At 38.2% G+C, this 18,981-nt stretch overlaps 1 protein-coding gene across 1 annotated transcript; it reads left to right on the top strand.

The window, feature by feature from the left end:
* The first annotated feature begins 7,150 nt into the window (after positions 1–7,150).
* Positions 7,151–18,223, top strand: eomesa (eomesodermin homolog a). Its single transcript, XM_053491172.1, has 6 exons — positions 7,151–8,068; positions 10,706–10,860; positions 13,243–13,364; positions 15,802–15,960; positions 16,084–16,145; positions 17,012–18,223. Exons 1-6 carry the CDS (start codon positions 7,281–7,283, stop codon positions 17,772–17,774), a joined length of 2,049 nt encoding a protein of 682 aa, XP_053347147.1. The 5' UTR covers positions 7,151–7,280; the 3' UTR covers positions 17,775–18,223.
* The last annotated feature ends 758 nt before the right edge of the window (positions 18,224–18,981 follow it).

Here is an 18,981-nt window from a genome sequence, read left to right as displayed (position 1 = left end):
AGTAAAAATAAACAAACAAATAAAAACTTGGGAAAAGTCTTATAATTTTTAAATTTTAAATAAACTGTTATATAAATATATATATTGTCTTATTTAATGCATTGTTCATCTAAAATTCAGAAGTACTCTGAATCCATTAATATTAAATCTACCTTTCTAGGAATTCCCAATTACCAGCTTGCTTGATAACGCCTCTCAGCACCGCTCTTGATTGGGTCAAAGCTCAATCAGATTTAATCTTGATGATTAGATCCCCAGGGTGATCTGTGCATCACTGAAAAGCTCTTTTCAAGCTTTTATATCAAATTTAATGGGGAATAACTAGTTCAGAGTTCTTGCAATATAGCACCTAAAATCTTTTTTGTTTATGTGGTCAAAACAAACTGATTTAGCTCATACAGAGAACAAACAAACATGATTTATATGCACATTAATAGAAAACAATCATTTGTTCCTTTAAACAATGTCCTTTACTGAAAACGTATGATATTTTGTTTGTCCATTGCTAACTTGTTAGAGGAGAGGTGTAAATGAAGCCAGCCAGGAGAATATTAGGCTGACTGCTAGGAGGAAGAGGAACCCGTAAGCAGATACTCTACACTAAGGCTGGGATAGTTGTCTAGTGTTTAGTTTTCAGTCGTTTGGAACAGAGCATCACTGGACTCTGGTTTAAAATCTTTGCGTATGAGTTCAGTTTGGAAGGGGGGTGTCTGGGACTTGAGGGCAAATCTGACGACACAACAACAAGGTCCTAATTTTCATTTGATACCCTGTCTGTGAATCGGCACAGCAGATGTGTGAATTGCGGTTCTCCTCTAATGTTTTGAATGCTTTTATCAGAAATGTCATAGGAACTGCAGAGGGTGGAAATAACACATGGACACTTTGTTTCGAGTTTAAAGCCTTCTTCCTTTTAATTCAGTCTGAGGTTTCTCTGAGCTTTTAGTCAAGTTCATGCTTAATCAATCAATAATTTCTACATTTTTGTTACATTTTCTAATCGTGTTTACATTTTTATGTTGCATTTCAATCTTATGTATAAGACCACATGTATGCACTACTGTTTTAACCGAAAGGTATTAGTGATGTTTCAAACATGCTTCACCAATAAAACTGTCTTGACGTGATGTAACGCTGAGCCTTGAGGAAAGTGAAACTCCGTATAAAAGTGCATCATGAACAGGTTGTGCAAAAACCTAAGCAACGTAACATCCACTAATGATGTCTATTTTTTTCCTCTGATGCACAGCATGTAAAAGGATGAGCTGAACAATCTGACAGCAAAATGAGATAAACACCATTTTCAAAAAAACAAAAAAACTCATTTTGTATTCAACCTGTTCATATGTACACAGAGACATTTCTGTGTGTTTGAGTTTATGAGTGTCTCCATCCCTCCTGACGCTATAAAATCCTCTGAGATTAAACAAAGTAAATCGCCGTTTAAAACTGTCTCATCCCACCCCCCCAACTGTCTCACATGTCTCCCTCTGCCTCATGTTCCCCTCCTGTATAAAAGCACACTATTGATTTTCAGAAGTCTCACCCTGGACATCTCTTGTGGTAAGGTTGCCTATTGAGAGAAAGAAAAAAAAAAAAGTTTTACTCAACCTTTTTTAAAGAGACACACCAATAATCACATGACTTACATGCAAAATGTACAAAATGTACACGTGTGGTTGTTTGAGTTTATGGTCTGTGTGCGTTATCTAAGAATATAACATAAAATGCTTGATTTCATGTGATTGTATAGATATTACACTCATTATCATCATTATTATTATTATTATGTAAACCAGTTATTTGGGCTACACAGCAATTCCACTGAACCAAAAACTATCAAGAGACCTCTTGGGAAAGGGAATAGCTGAAAGTCTGAGATAAGGGTATGGTCGGGTATTGGGGTTTGGGTTGGGGCTAGCTGGTTAAGGCTATTCAAGGCGCAGTTTTTGAGGTTAGTTGCATACCGTGCATAACGTTGTTTGTTCGTTATCCCTATATTGGGCTATAGCTTGTTTATTGTATTACTTAATGGATTTTGCAACCAGACTGGGACTGCCTGGGATGCATGTAGTGACTGGGGACGGTTCCACTTTACCATGAAGACGGTCCTGGCCTTGGCTCATGCAGACAGCTGTTCTCTGAGGAGTCACTCACTGCAGTCACTCAATACTTCAGGATGGGAATTTCCTACAGTTTTGTACCTGAGCGTCCAATAACGGACTCCATATTTACCTATAAACAAATAATCTGTTATATTGAACTTTCTCCGTACTATTGCCTTGTTCGCCTTAAGATCTAAAATTTTGTAAGAAAGCTAAACCAGTGTCAACTAAGTTGCATATTCACCCGGGAGCCTTTCAAAACAAGTTTGTGTCAGTGGAAAGCCAAGCGAAGTGAGTTTACGGATTTATTTATTTTTTTGCATTTTATGTGAGATTTAGTAAAGACATAGCACCATAAGTCATACGAATGTTAGGACAGTAGCAAGAGGAAAAGGGAACAGGTTAGGTGAGGTAAAATGTCTATTTATTTAATATTTTATTTCATTTACGTGTCTTTTTTTTATGTTTTGATTGTTTCGATATGATAATGTGATTGTGTTGGAAACTGGTAATATTGGTAATATTTTTGGGGTGGCTGGAACGGATTATCTGCATTTACATTATTTTCTATGGGAAAATGTGTTTCATACTATGAAATTTTGCCTTAAGAACTTGCCTCTGGAACGGACTAATTTCTAATGCCGAGGTACCGCTGTACTGGTGTCTTATCAGTGCTCTCAGTTTTGTAAATATTTTCCAGGAGAACACTTTGTGGCTCGAATGGATTATTCAAGTCTATACCACTTGGCAAGGACGTGTGATATATATATGTGTGTGTGTGTGTGTGTGTGTGTGTGTGTACATTTCATTGATGAATCACTTGGATTAATCATTCATTCTGACAGCACTAACGTTTATTGTAGACAACCACACAAGGGTAATTGTTACTAAGCCTGCCGTGGGTATTTGCATTGTACTAAAATGCATTCTTTTTCAATTGCCATATACAGAATCCCAAATCACTATGGCCTTTAAAAAATACAACAAAAAAACAACACCACATTTTTCTTTTTGTTTATGAGGTGTTAGTGCAGTATATAGGCCCGTGGCACAGCCTAATCTTTTATCCTTAATGCTTTTTTACCCCTCACGTTACTTTTACTTTTATACTTTAAGTAGTTTTGAAACCAGTACTTTTACACTTTTACTGGAGTAAAAAGCTTGAGTTGATACTTCAACTTCTAAAGAAGTCTTTTTAAACCCTAGTATCTATACTTCTACTCAGGTAATGGGTGTGAATACTTTTGACACCACTGCCTAGGGCACATGGCGGGGGACACCCTGGACAGGATGACAATCCATCACAGGGCACACACACACACGCACACACACACACACACTTACAAGCTTAATTCACACACTATGGGCAATTTGGGCAACACCAATCAGCCTATAGTTAAAAGCACTATATAAATAAAAAATTCATTGTGTTCCACTTATTATTATTATTATTATTATTATTATTGTTTTTGTTCTTGTTGGCAGACAGCCAGCCAGACAGGCAGTACTCAAACGTGAAGTGGCTAATTAACGGGGACAGAGGTGTGTCGAGGGGCCACTCTCGCGCGTCTTGACCGGAGACAAGAACAGATTTTTTATTCCTTCTTCCGGCTGACAGCCAATCAGCCTCCAGCAGCGCGGGGACCTCCCCTCTCCCTCTCTCCCTCTCTGACGAATTTCTAGCCCCCTTTTCCCCAAATTCTTCACACATCCGCTAAACACACACAAACACACACACACGTTTGCGCGGAAAGCTATGAGACCTGGTGTGTATCATTGTATTTATAACATTTATTATTATTATTATTATTATTATTATTATTATTATTATAAGCAGTAGTAATAAGGACCCCGCCCCCTCCCCCCCCTTCTCTCTTTGATGATCTCACACTTCAAAAACCATGACAAGGCACCTGGGACACCGATGCGTCAGGTGTGAACCCGCGCGTGCGTGCGCGCTCTCGTGCCTGCGTGAGAGAGAGAGAGAGAGAGCGTTTTTATTCTCATCGAGTTTTATTATTATTATTATTCGATCACGAACGTCACCCGAGAGAACATCCGGGCAATTTTTTATCACATCATCCTCAATTGTGACTAATAGCTTCAAAAAAGATAATCACACACATAGACACACACACACACACACACACATCAGTGCGCACACACTAGGAGAAAGTGTTCTTAAATTAAATCTGTAGAAATGCTCTCATTTGCGCGCTTACTAGCTTACACACTATGAAGTGCACAAAGAGCCTACATCCAATAAATGCTCTTTATCACCCACTCTTTATATTAATGCCCCAGATAGAGTGTAAACTCATGACATGCTCCCTAGTGCACTAAGCCCTCTAATCTGAGGATGCTCTGTCTTTCTGCCCTTATACGAGATGAAGAGCACTTATATAGATTAATCATATTTAGTGCACTTGATCATCATGGGATTCTATACAGCACTATACTAGTCTTTTCCACAGTGCACTAAAAATGGTATATGGCATAACTGAATGCATTATTGCATCTAAGACAAATCTTTTTCTGCTATTATACATGTACCCCAATATGATGATCACTAGAAAGGATTTTTTTTTCCTGACTTGTAGGATGGCCTGACATCTTCAGAATAATTAAAGCTAATTCTACACATTACTGCACTAAGGTATAAAATAATCACACCCTGCCCACCTGTTTATTGATTTTGTCCCCAATAGCTATCAAATCATTCTAAATTCTAAAGCTCTCTTTAAATTAGTGCACTAGACAATGTCTTACACACACTGTCTAGTGCACTCTATATTCAACAACCGGTTGTTATTAGTTTCATTAGATTGCAGTAGACAGAGTATGGAATAATGGCCTCTATCTTGTTAAAGTGGATAAAGAATTGGAAGCTGAATCTGATCTGATGAAGTGCACTAGACAGGTGATATAATGCACTATCTAGGGCACTCCAGGGATAGTGTATTAATATAGGATGTACTCGCTCAGGGTGTTCATTTCTCTCTGTATCCAGCGCACTGATATAACGAGTACAGGGCTAAATGGAGAGAAACTAGAATGGGTGCCAATACATTCACGCTATATAGTGCACTTTGCGTTAAAAGCACTAATCACGCTGGAGCCTGAAAGATGTTTTTGATGCTTTTCTATAAAATAACACCTACTCTCTTATACCTAACATCATCATCATCATCATCTTCTTCTTCTTCTTCTGTCACACAGGCAAAGCCTACAGGGATTTCCTCCACCCCTTTAATTATTATTATTATTATTATTATTATTATTATTAACGCCTGATTATCGAGCGCGCACCAGAGTCTCACCTCCCAGCGTCCTCTTCTGGCATCTGTTCACTTCATAAATGAACTATTAATAAATTCATTATCTCATCATCACACATTAAAGTGAAGAAAAAAAAACTGCCGCTGTGAGAAAAAAACGGGACATTTTTATTATTATTAATATTATTATTATTGTTGTTGTTGTTGTTGTTGTTGTCTCGTTTCTTTCAGTCATAGACCAGATAAATGAATTTAAAACATATTTAAAAAAAATTGCAAAGTAAAATACTGTGATAAAAATATGAACATTATAAACATTCAAGAAATATATATTAAAAATAATTTTTTAAAAAACGTATTTGTTTTATTTTAATAACAAAAGCGACATCAGGCCTAATAAATACCGCGAATAACATCAGAGTTTAAACAAATCACATCCCAAATAATAACGTAAACAATCATAAATATCTACAACATTTTCACTTGTATTTGTAAGACATTTCAGCTGATGAACACACACACACACACACACACACTGATCATTGTTCTTCCCCCGAGCACAGCTGATGCCCTCACACCTCCTCCTCGCGTTTCACTTCATTTTACTCACTTTTATTTATTTATTTATTTATTTGTATATTTGTTTGTTTGATAATATTAGACAATGTGTGCGTTATTCGAAGAATCTGACGAGCGTGTTTATTTAATGCATTTTATTAATTATAATCATTGATTTAAAGGAGCGTTTAATTGATTATAATAATATTTATTTCATTTGTTTGTTTGATCTTTTTTAATTATTGTTTTTAACGAAAGTGTCGCAAGGGGAAACACGTGAAGGATCTCTCTCCGCCTGTGTGTGTGTGTGTGTGTGTGTAAGGTGTATGGTTAGGAGGAGGGACCATGACGGAGCACCACGCGCACGTTCTAAAGAAGGACCCAAAGCTTTCTTAATGCCGCCGGACGCGTTCCTGTTTGTGTGCATGTGTGTGTGTGTGAGAGAGAGAGAGAGAGAGAGAGAGAGAAGAGTTTAGGGCAAAGAAAATAAATAAACCTTCAAAAAAAAAAACAATCTTTCAAACACCGTATAGAAAGAAGAGATTAAACATCGTCGCTTTACGGTACTCAACTGGGGAGAGGTGTGTGTGTGTGTGTGTGTGTTTTAGGTCTTTCTTTTTATTGGTGTGTGTGCTTTACGTATAGCTCTTTCTTTTAAATTGTTAGGGTTAGTATTAGGTTAACACCATCTAACAAGGGTTACCCTTGTTAGATGGTGTGTGTGTGTGTGTGTGTGTGTGTAGGGGGGTGATTGGTTGTATGGTGTGTGCGTGTTCCATTGTGTTTGTGTGTTAAAGAATCAATCTTCTTAGCAAAGATAAAATAAGTCTCCTCTTACGTTTGAGTCACGTAAAGCTGAACGTGTGTGTGTGTGTGTGTGAGAGAGAGAGAGAGATAGAAAGCAAGCAAGTGGTATTTTATAGACTCTGAATTACTTTAAAACACTCGCCTTCGTTTAAAATGAGCTCTTCTACAGGTTATTATTGAGATATTAGGCTTATAAAACTTAATGCATGTTTGCAACAACCCAGTGTTTGTGTGTTTAAAATCTTAATTTAGTTTTTTAAAGATGAAATACTAATTAGTTTCTGAACTGATTTAACAAGGCTGCTGTCGGACCCCAGTGTCAGAAAAAGGCAGCCCCGCCTCTTTCTGTGGTGTGTGTGTGTGGTATATAAACCCCCTGTACCCTCAGATCAGAGTCTCAGACACAAACCGAAGCAGAACATCATCACAGTGATCCTGAAAGCGCACTATCCTGCTGGTTGATTTATCCCGCACTTATTCTTTTATTTGTTGTTTTGTGTGTGTGTGCGTGTGTGTGTGTGTGTGATCGAGTATGCAGTTGGAGAGTCTGCTGCCCAGCTTACCCAAGACTTTCTACACGCTCTCTTCTTCATCATCCTCATCATCCTCTTCATCCTCCGACAGCACGAGCCCGGGCTCGTCCACGCACACGAGCGCGCACACGAGCAGCGCACACGGCTTCCCCGGTGACGCGGACCGGACCGAGCACGAGCCTGACCCGGGTAAGAAGTACCGCTCCGCTATGATGATGAGCAGCAGCAGCAGCAGTGCGAGTGGTGGAGGAACCGGGACCGGCGCAGGAGGAGGGGAGCGAGAGGGGGATGAGTTCTCCACCGGGAGTAAGAGCAGAAAGAGTTCTCCGGTAATAGGAGGAGGAGGAGGAGGAGAGGAGGACGAAGAGCTGGTGACCCGGCGCTACGGGATCGAGGAGCTCGGTACCGACCGCTACTTCATCTCGCCGAGCTCGGACGCGAGCGCGTGCTCGTTGTTCCCGTACGGAGCGCAGGCAGGCCCGGTGTACGGCGGCGCGGCCGCGCGCTACTCCTCACCGTACACCTCCGCCGCCTCGGTGCTCGCCCCGCCGCCGCCTCCTCCTCCGCCGCCTCCGCCGCCTCCACCGGGCGCCGTGTGCAGTTCCCGCGCTCAGCTCGCGCCTCCCAGCGCCGCCGCCTACCAGTTCGGACAGGGGCCCACCTGCCTGTACCCGTCCTACCACCCCGGGCTCGCCGTGGGCAGGGCGCAGGTGTACCTGTGTAACCGTGCGCTCTGGCTCAAGTTCCACCGGCATCAGACCGAGATGATCATCACCAAGCAGGGCAGGTACGAGCTCGCTCTCTCCCTCTCTCTCTCTCTCTCTCTCTCTCTCTCTCTCTCAGTATGTACGTTTTTTAAATATTTCTATAATTATTGTCATTCCAAAGGTTGATGAGCTCAGCTCTGGGATATTCCACATGGTGATGCTAAGTGGGGTCATGTTGTGTTTTATAATTTCGTTTTTAAAAAGAGATAATCAACATATATCATTATATACATCAGATTTTACAATAGTGGGTCTTTTAATTGTGTGCATATTTAATACGTCTCTCACATATAACATATTGAGTAAACAATAAAAAGAGAAATCCATGTTAACAACAACAATAATAACAAGCATCAGGTAAGGATCTAACCAATGGTGGTGATAAATTGTATTTAGTTAAATTGTATTCTGGGTGTGCGCACGTTCACTCTCTCTCTCTCTCTCTCTCTCTCTCTCTCTTCCAAATTGTGGTCTTTGTTTAATCTTTTACTTTTCAGGTTTTATTCTTGTTTTAAATAGGCCTATGTCTGAAGAAACTGATTCAAGTGCCAGCTTATTTTTATATATATATATAAATGGTCAGGCCTAAATGGCAATCTAGCAGAAAAAAAACAAGATGTCGCAGAGTACAGATTGCAATGGCTAATAATAATAATAATAATAATAATAATAATAATAATAATAACGAATTTTCCATTCCTTTTTCTTCTTGTACTAGACGTAAACTAAAATAGTGCAGCAGGTATACATGTGCAACCAAATTTACTGTTTTTATTTGTTTGTTTATTTATCAATCAAATCCTGATTTCATTTTATACAACGAAACTTGCTAAATAAAGAATTGTACAAGACAAAAAAAGTCCCTGCCACTCCAACCTAACCAATAAGGAAAGGTGATGTGTAGATTATAATTTATATTTACAAATATTTCAGAACGTTATGTTTTGATCTATTCAGTACATTTAGTTAATTAAACCGGTTAACGTTTCCTAAACAACCGCGAACATCGCGCGTTCCTAATTAATTAATTAATAAACGAGTTCCATTAAAAACTCTCATTACACTCAGGAAAGGTGATTATTGTGTGGATTATAATTTTCACGTAATTCCAAGCAAATGATTACACCGATATATTTTAAAGTCATGAATAAAGCGACACCTATTATCGGGTGCTTATGAATTCAGTACATTTAATTCTTGTCTGTCTCTGAACGAAACAGATAAAATTTCTCTCACGCATAATGGGGAAAAAAGTTGGTGAAATTATCTTGCGCATGCGCAGCCAAAGAGCGGCAATTAGAAGTGTATATTTAGATTCGATCCAAACTGAAATTTTTTAACTGAGCGGTACTTCCGGTAATGTGTCAGGGTGAATCGAAACTGCAATTTAATTTATGTATTGTTTTATTTGTGTGTGTTTTTTTTTTTTTAATTGATGTTGCAGTTTTTTTTTGTTTATACCAGAAGTGTGAAGATTTTTCGTATTTATTTTCACATAAAAAGCATGCATCAATCGAACTTTGTTTTATTTTTGTTTTCCATTTCCAATAAACACGAATAGGTCGAGTTTATCACACTGCACGCGTTTGCGGTGATACTGTAGATAAATGAACAGTAAGTTCTTACACGCGCGAGTGGTAATGAATAAGGAAGTGAAGTTTATTATTATTATTATTATTATTATTATTATTATTATTGCTGCTGTAGTGTCCTGTGGGAGAGCCATGCGTGTTTATCCAATGATATTCACCCTGATCATTAGTCATATCTAACTGAATCTATAGAACAAAAAATGCTATCCAGAAAATAACCCCTGTCTCTCTTCTCCACAATCAGCACCTCACTTCACATCTACAGTATCTTCTTCTTTTTAATTTTTTTATAATGTAAATAATGATTAACATTTACTCCGATTTAGGTGAAGTTGAATAGTTATGAATACATTTGGTTTATAAATGCGAATTAATGTTTAGGGTTTGATGAAATAAAAGAGTGAAATGCTTTTATCCTTGCTTCTCCTTACTGGTGCGCAAAATGAAGACCACCAATACAACAACAATGTTGTTGTTATTATTATTATTATTAATAATAATAATAATAATAATAATGATGATTATGATTTGTATGCTTAGACGGTTTCATGTTTATACGTGTTTAATATATTTTAATATAAGTGGTTATTCCGTTAGTTGTGAATGTTAAATTATAATTTTCAAATTCAATATAATTAGGGAGTTTAAATTGGTTTATATATTTTATTCCTTTATAGTTGTTTTTAGATGTTCTATTTAAAGCAAACGCTCTATAGTGCTAGTTGTGTGCATTAAAATACGCTATAAATTTAATCTTGTTTGCATTGCGCATGCGTATGTTCGCCCTTCGTTGCGCTGAATGTTTAATTCGATTATTTTGTTTCGATATTGTTTTTTTTCGGGATCCGTTTCCGGTTCTTAAGAGAGTGATGTAAATGAGACACACACTGCTGGTATCCAGGCTCCAAACTTTGCGCACTAACGATCAATCAATCAAACAAGCAAGCAACAACAAATGATTATTATTATTATTATTATTATTTCTCGGGTAGCCGCTGTTCCATCTCTCATATTTTTTTCCCCCTAAACAACAACCACCCAAACTCGATGTTGTGTTCTGCGCAGGCGCATGTTCCCTTTCCTGAGCTTCAACATCGCGGGACTGAACGTGAGCGCGCACTACAACGTTTTCGTGGAGGTCGTGCTCGCGGATCCGAATCACTGGCGCTTCCAGGGCGGGAAATGGGTCACGTGTGGCAAAGCGGACAACAACATGCAAGGTGAGGATGATGATGATGGCTGGAGTCGGGCTTGAAACTCGTGAAATGTGACGTATTAAAGCTTTACAAACATTATGCAAACAAACACAGCAGTGAAACACTATCTTATTGTTTTAAAGAATTTCATGCACAATAAAATTCCACTCTAAAAGTAATGTAACTGTTTAATACATTGTGCTAAACATTACACCAGCATGCACCACTGATGGAGATTTCTTGCAATTAAATAAACTCAAAATAAAAATAAAAACAAAAACAAAATCAGAAGCATGCTGCGAGCAAACATTTAGTGGAAAAAAGGCCTTAAATTAAGCAGCACCTAAATAATTAATAAATTCTATATATTAATGTCTTTTTACAGCTCATGATTTTAGCCCAAGATATGAGCAGTTGCAGCTTGGAACCATTTCGAACCTTATAAAGGAGCATGCATCTCCATTCTATGTGATCTACATGAGTAAAGCTTATGGGCTTATTTATATTGCATGCATTTAGAGAAATGACAAAAATGGGTTGAATTGAGGGGTAAACATTTTGCTATAAATTATTTTGACACAAAGTTTCGACACACATCAGAAACTGTAGGGTCTGCACAACAGCTACAAGGGAGTGTTTCTTTTTTTTATATAAATAACTTTTTTCACAGAATTAGTGTGAAATGAGTGCAGCTTTAAGTGTGTGAAGTTACAGTGCATTTTCTTTCACTGCAGGGGAAAAGGGAACTAGAAGCATACAGTGACTTAAAAATGCTAACACTTGTATAACATGGTAACTTAGGTTAAAAAGTACGGTGTAGAAAATCTGACTCTTGTGGCATTTTCGCCAAAACGTGACAAACAGTACTGTAAAGAAAACTGTGAAAAGTGTTGTCACTTTCTCTTTGATAAATGAATCGATCTGTACTTCATATGAACATGTTCTTGTTCCTGCTTCTTTTTTTATGGAATGTACAGTAAGTCCATTTGGAAGAGAAATACAGGGACAGGAAATTTTTAGTTTCAGTCTGATTATTTTATACAATATTTGCTAATAGTCAAATAGGAATTTAGGTTCTGGTAAACAGAATTATTAAATACGTCACTAGTAACTGTGTCCTTTATGGTCAGTGGGATGGTCGTGTCAAATGTATAAGTTTTTATACCTTTTGGTACCCATCTTTTACATAAAATAATAATTATAATAATAATAATAATTGCAATAATAAAAATATAACACAAATGTTGCCAGCATTTACATTCAAATATTCATAGTATGATTTCATTTGGTATGTATTGCACAAAATTCTCACGGCAAAAAAATTGTTTATCTATGAAAAGCATGACATAATTTCAGTTATTTGATATATTTTAAATAAATAAACAAATAAATGAATGCAGCTTGAATCTATCTATATAGTCTGTAGATATGAAACCTGTAACAACTTTATCTTAAGATTAAAAAAAAAAAAAAGCTTCAAATTTGACTTTTGCATTTTGCTGGTTTCCAAATAGCATCTGCTTTTATTTACATGAATAAAGCACAAATTCACTATGAGTTCTGAAACTAAGAAGCTTTTGCGGACAACAGTGGGTGTTGTTTGTGTGTGTGTTTCGAAATGAGCAGCATTCCTCACACTTCATCTAAATATATACTGGTTATATCCTCTTCAAAACAGAACACTGTTGTTTTATTCAATTAACATGTTTTGATTTTACTATTTGACTTTATTAATCCATGAATGGAAATTTTGATTGCCACAGCAACTAGATGCATAAAATTACAATAATCCTGAGGTCGAACACAGAAAAAATGACTGCGTGTGTAAATGTGTGTAGCATAGATATTATGCTGTGAAATAAAATTAAAGGAAGATAAATCTCAAGCAGAGCAAGCAGGCTCACAGTGGTTGGGTTGTCCAGAGCAGTGACCACGGACTGATGTTAGTTGTGGAGGCTGATGGCACTTTGTAGGAACGTTTTTGCTTTAAACAGTAGGATAGCGGAGTCTGCTGCTGAAACCGCTATTAAGCTTCTCAAATGTTTATGAAGGACATCAAAGGCTGTTTCTATCATCATCAGCATTCTGTCCCCGACCACCTCCTCCAAGGGTAACAAGCTTATAGCCAACAACAGACTCGGCTGTTTTAATGAGTTTGTTCAGTATGACCTTTTCTTTAATTTTTGCACCACATCTAAGGAAAAAACAAACAAAAAAAAAAACAACACATGGTGCCTATGGAACATTCAGAGCACCTGACCACATACTGTAGGTTAAGGAAGTAAAGCCGGCTCAGGCTCTTCTTGTTTTTAAAAAAACAATTTTCGGCATTAAAACAAGATGTTTTTAACATGGGAATTAGGAATTGAGAAGTTCTGAATAATTTACATAATTTGTTTGTTTCAGGAAACAAAATGTATGTACATCCCGAGTCGCCGAATACAGGAGCTCACTGGATGAGGCAAGAGATTTCATTTAGCAAGCTGAAACTGACCAACAACAAGGGTGCAAACAACAACAATACCCAGGTACACACACACACACACACACACACACACACACACACACACCCTTTTCAAGAGAAAATGCGAGGGCCGGAGTATCCATATAAGAACAGTAATGTAAATAAACAAACAAAGAAAAAGAGTACTTATGATTACATTTTTCCCCCAAACAGAATTGTGAGTTTAATTTGTAAATCTTTATGCATGTAAGAAGAAAGACTTCATCTTTCTTCCCACAAGGTTACTAGTATCTGAATGTTGTGTATATTTGCTTAAATAAAGAAAAATTAATTCTTCCTGCTTACATGCATGCACATTTACAACATTTACAATTCTGTTTAATTTCCTACACAAATGCACACGTTCTGGTTTTGCTTAATTTGTCGGGACTGGGTGGGAAAAAAAATCACAAATGCACACACATCGTGGTAGTAATGGACAGTGGAACCTGGTGGTAGAGTAAACCGTAAGATCCTTGTGTCTCCTTTTTTTTTTAATTATGATTTTTTTCTAACAGACACATTTTATTGCAAATACATGCATAAGCACGAATGGACGTTAGGGGACCTTGTCAGGACCTTGGACACAGTGACTGTGTCCTTGCAAAGTAGAAACTGGTTGGAACTGGTTGCAAATTGCACTGTAGGTGGAGGTATTACGTACAAAATGTAAAGTAGTTAGATTGCAATAATGGAGATAGTAGATACAGTTCACTTCAGTCTCCTGTAGCATCTACACAGGGTTAGTTAGGACTTGTTAGGAGTTACGCTCCATCCATGATTAAGTCCTCCAGTGATGGGTCGGCTGCAGTTTTAGCCACGTGCTAAGTGTATCTGTGGGGACCATGAGTTTGAGTGTCCTCAGTAATATAAACACGGTTATATAATCGTATTACTCTGAAGACGGCGTGTTTTTTATCTTTACGTTTTAGTCCTATGTTTTTGCGTATGCACATACATGCGCGCGACCTTGTGGGGACCATGTGTTCTTAGCATCGTAGTGTTTATATTTTATACTGAATTTTATCTCAAAATACACACGCTATAGTATTAATAAATCGTTGGGATACCATGACTGTTTAAGTGGATTAACATTATTTACAATTAAGTCCTTACTTACAGTAGTCATGCAGCTCAGACAAAACGTTTCACATCCCGGGTGTGAAATTGCCCTAAGCCGTGTGAACTTAATGCACAGTGTCCGAGGTGCAAATTTCCACTTTATTTATGCTCACAAATCAACTTTATGCATTTTTATTCAGTAGATGTGTGCGCACACGCATGCACAGACAATGCTGATTATTAGCACAAAGGCTGCAAAAAGGTTCTGTGCACACACACACACACACACATACGCACGCACGCACTAACACTAAAGTGTCAAACCACCATGCAACATCCGAGAAAATGTGATGAAGCAACTTTGACAGACACAATCCCATCCTCTTGCAGTAGATCTCGTTTATCTGATATGCTTGTGTTCTAAAACACTCCCTTAATCTCTTAAACGTTCTTAAACATTCTTAAATTGTGAACGTTCTAGAACTTTTCTATTTGAAAGTCCTTTGTTTCAGAACTGAACAGTTGGAAGCCGCTCCGTGCCGGTCCCTCTAATGCCTCCATTTAGACACAGTCGATAATGAAGCCAAGCTACTGCAATTCGCTAGAAAGTTAGCATGCTAGCCAATTAGAGCAGGTGTAAATGAGGGCTTCCGTCAAGTTTAGCTAAATTTAACCAGTGGAAGTGGAGAAAATGTGAGTTTTGCACCGGTGTTAACACTGTTTAAGGCGGTTTTAAAACATGAATAAATATATATATATAATTTTATTTCTCTGAGAACTTGTTCTGTCCTCAGTGCTCATTAATTTTGTCTGCAAACATCCATCTACAGCACTAGGTAGTTTTAATAAGGCATTGTGATGTGTGTGTGTGTTACCCATTATGCAACGCAGTTTATAAACCCTCCATTGTTCAGTTTTAAAGTGTAGCGATAAAACTATGGACCAAAAAGCTAAAGGTGATGTGTTTTTACTTCGTCGGTTTTTGGAGGAGCGCGTATATGAGCATATACGCTAAATGTTAATTAGCCAGCAGCTTGTTGGCATAACTTGATGTTCTTTTTTCACATAACTGCTAATGAGACCTCGTGTAAGAAGTGTGGCACAAATGCAGAAAAATAAACATTTACTGGAAGATGTGTGTGTGTGTGTGTGTGTGTGTGTGTGTTTTGGCTGAAGTAAAGATTTTTACTGAGTATGCATGGTGGTTCAGTGGTTTGACACTACTGTGTCTACTGTTTTTGCAGAGACAGAGCAATTATCTGCTGTGTGTGTGTGTGTGTGTGTGTGGTTAAAATGCAACAGCAAAATAATACACCAAAATAGTAGGCTAAATTCTAAAAAAGCTTTCTGCTTTACCATGTTGAGAATAATCTATTGTCTGTCACTGTGTGTGTATGCAGATGATTGTCCTGCAGTCTCTCCATAAGTACCAGCCGAGGCTGCACATCGTGGAGGTGAGTGAAGATGGGGTGGAGGACATGAGCGGCGAGTCCAAAACTCAAACCTTCACTTTCCCTGAAAACCAGTTCATCGCTGTCACAGCCTACCAGAATACAGATGTAAGCGCGCGCACACACACACACACACACACACACACACACACACACACACACACACATGCTGCCTTACGCTTTCCTGACCTTGTGTTCCATTAGTAAAATGATTATTTCTTTCTTGTCCAGATCACACAGTTAAAGATTGACCACAACCCGTTTGCTAAAGGCTTCAGAGATAACTATGACTCGTAAGTGTCCTCTCTCTTTCTCACTCTCTCTCACACACACACACACACACTCGCACCACCTTGTTCAGAGAGACAGATGGATGTAGAGATGAGATGATGCATAGATTGTCGTAGAGTGGTAGATGGATAGCTTGACAGATGAATCAAATGAGAAATGGATGGAGATTTTGAGGGAGGTGTGACAGGAGGGCTAGAGAGATGGCGGGAGTGATGGATGTACTCATACAGAGGGAAAGAAACAGATGGGGAAAGACAGACAGACAGACAGACAGATAGATAGATAGATGGATAGAGTAATAGATCGTTAGACAGAAGAGTAGGTAAGCGTGAAGACAGAAAAGTTCTTTAGGGTTTTGCTCTCGTCCCTTTGCAGGAAAGACTCAAAGTAGAACTTGACCAGAGTTCATTTTGCATGAATTTGTATAAATCAACCTTACACAATAGGGAGCATGGTGGCCTATTGTCGCCTTGAACCTCCACGGTCCGGATTCAATTCCTGGCCAAGTTTCATTCCCAGCTTTGTGTGCATGGAGTTTGCATGTTCTCCCTGTGCTTGGTGGGTTTCCTCAAAGTATTTATTTTGTATCTTTACAGTTCTTAAAAGCATTTAGTGTCCTATTTTAAGGAAACAAAAAATGGGTACTTGAGTACTCTGAGTACTTGGTTTTCACATGCAATTTGTTTCTTTGCTCTTAACCACTTCGTCAGGGACGTCCCCTGTTGTACTTTGGGTTCTAGAAGGAAAACCGTCAAGTGGTCCCCAGAAAACCTTTAGTTTTTAATGAAAAAGTAAAAGCATTTTCTCTCCTGTCAACATCCTTCATTATCTGTAGACATGCATAACTCTCTCTGTTTCTCTGTATCAGGATGTACACTGCTCCAGAAAGTGACCGGTTGACCCCGTCCCCCACTGACTCTCCTCGTTCGCACCAGATCGTCCCAGGAGCACGTTACGCCATGCAACCTTTCTTCCAGGACCAGTTTGTGAATAATCTCCCCCAGAACCATCGTTTGTATGGTGGAGAGCGTGCCGTACCCCAGACCAATGGCCTTCTGTCTCCTCAGAGTGATGACTCGTCCATCTCTGCATCATCCTCGTCCTCCGCCGCTCAGAGGTGGTTCGTCACACCCGTCCAGCAGAATGAGGCCGATTACTCTGTCCTTCCTTACGGCATCAAGCCTCTCCCGCTTCAGAGCCCGCACTCGTTTGGGTATTACCCAGAATCCTCTGCTTTTGCCTCGGTCTCAGCTGGATGGAGTGGTGGGAGAAGTTCCTATCAAAGGAAAATGGTTGCTGGTCTGCCTTGGTCGCCTCGTCCTAGTCCACCTTCCTTCTCCTTTCCTGAAGACCCTCTCACGACAACGACAATAACGACAAGCTCTAAAGATAAGCTTCAGGATGAAGGAACGGCGGTCACAGCAGGTGCCGGGGGCGTCTGGGGTCTGGAAACGGCCTCAAATTTGAAGCCGTTGGACAAATTCGATGCGCCCTATACCATGGTGTGTAAAAGACGACGTCTCTCAGCCGGGGCCGATGCCTCACCAACCATAAAGTGCGAGGATGTGACAAGCGACGAGTATGGAAAAGAGCAGCCCAAAAGCTACTATGCCTTTTACACCAGCCCTTAAATAAATATTTTTCTCGGGTTTTCTCTCTTGCGCTATTCCCCTCGCTCTACTATTTTAAAGTGCTTTAGATTTTTTTTCATTTTCATTTTAACCACAGGTGCCAAAGCTCTGTGTTCCTTATCGTGATCCTGATTTTCGGTTTCGACATTTTGTGAAAGATGGGGATTGATTGATTTATTTTTCCTTTTATCTTTTCAAAATAATCTGCTGTTTTTAATTTTCTTTTCTATTTAACATAGATATATATTATATATAAAATCAATGTGATGTTTCTTTTCTTTCTCTTTTTTTTTTTTTTTTGCTTGCCCACTCCCCTTTAATTTAAGATCCTTTGGTTGTACAGTATTTGTGCACTTTAGATTGTGATGTATCTTGTATAAATTGTCCACATGGCACTGGTATGAGATGTGTAATAAAATGTGCTTTTCATAAAGTTCATGCAAAATTCATGTTCTTCTTGGTTTCTTTTTCATCACATGTAATAATTGTCTTTAAAGAAAAAGCAAACCTATAAATATAGTTAAAGTAAGTGTATTATTGATTGAGTTATTTATTGATTGGAAAACGCTTTATTGAGGTGGATCACAGTTTTATTACTCAAACTCTACTAATATATATATTATACACTTTAATATAGCTTATATATTATATAGTTTATTTAGCAATTAGAAAACCAATTTAATTACCAGTTATTTCCATCATTTTTTTTATTCTAAATTTACTTTATTCGATTTCACGTTGAACTGATGTAGATGTTTAGTGCTTCCTTGTTTGTTCTGATGCTTCACTAAAACGTAGTAATTAATACATTTGTGATATTGATCTTAAATGAGATCAATTTATTATTTCTAAATGATGGAAGTTTAATTCTTCGTTTCTCTAACTCTGTTCTCCGACAGAAAATTCGATTCTTTAGTTAAACAGATCAAACACAGAGATAAAATCAGGACTTTGGATCAGGAAAATATCGTTCTGCGATTTTTATCGCTCTGTTAAAAACCTAATTAAACCGTTTTGATAATCGGGCAAGAAACGATGGAGTTTTAGTTTTTGTCTGTAAAATATCTCATTCGTCGTTTTACTGCCGATTTAATAGACAGTTTTTTAGAGAATATATTCTGCGTGTTTATTTTCTTTAACCGTAAACGCGTGATTTCTCTTTATTTAGTTACGTTTTGTTTTAATAAATAAAAAACCCGCCGCCGCA

This window comes from Clarias gariepinus, chromosome 2, assembly GCF_024256425.1.
Source record: "Clarias gariepinus isolate MV-2021 ecotype Netherlands chromosome 2, CGAR_prim_01v2, whole genome shotgun sequence".
Lineage (NCBI taxonomy): Eukaryota > Metazoa > Chordata > Actinopteri > Siluriformes > Clariidae > Clarias > Clarias gariepinus.
This window is presented reverse-complemented; position numbering and strand designations above follow the sequence as displayed.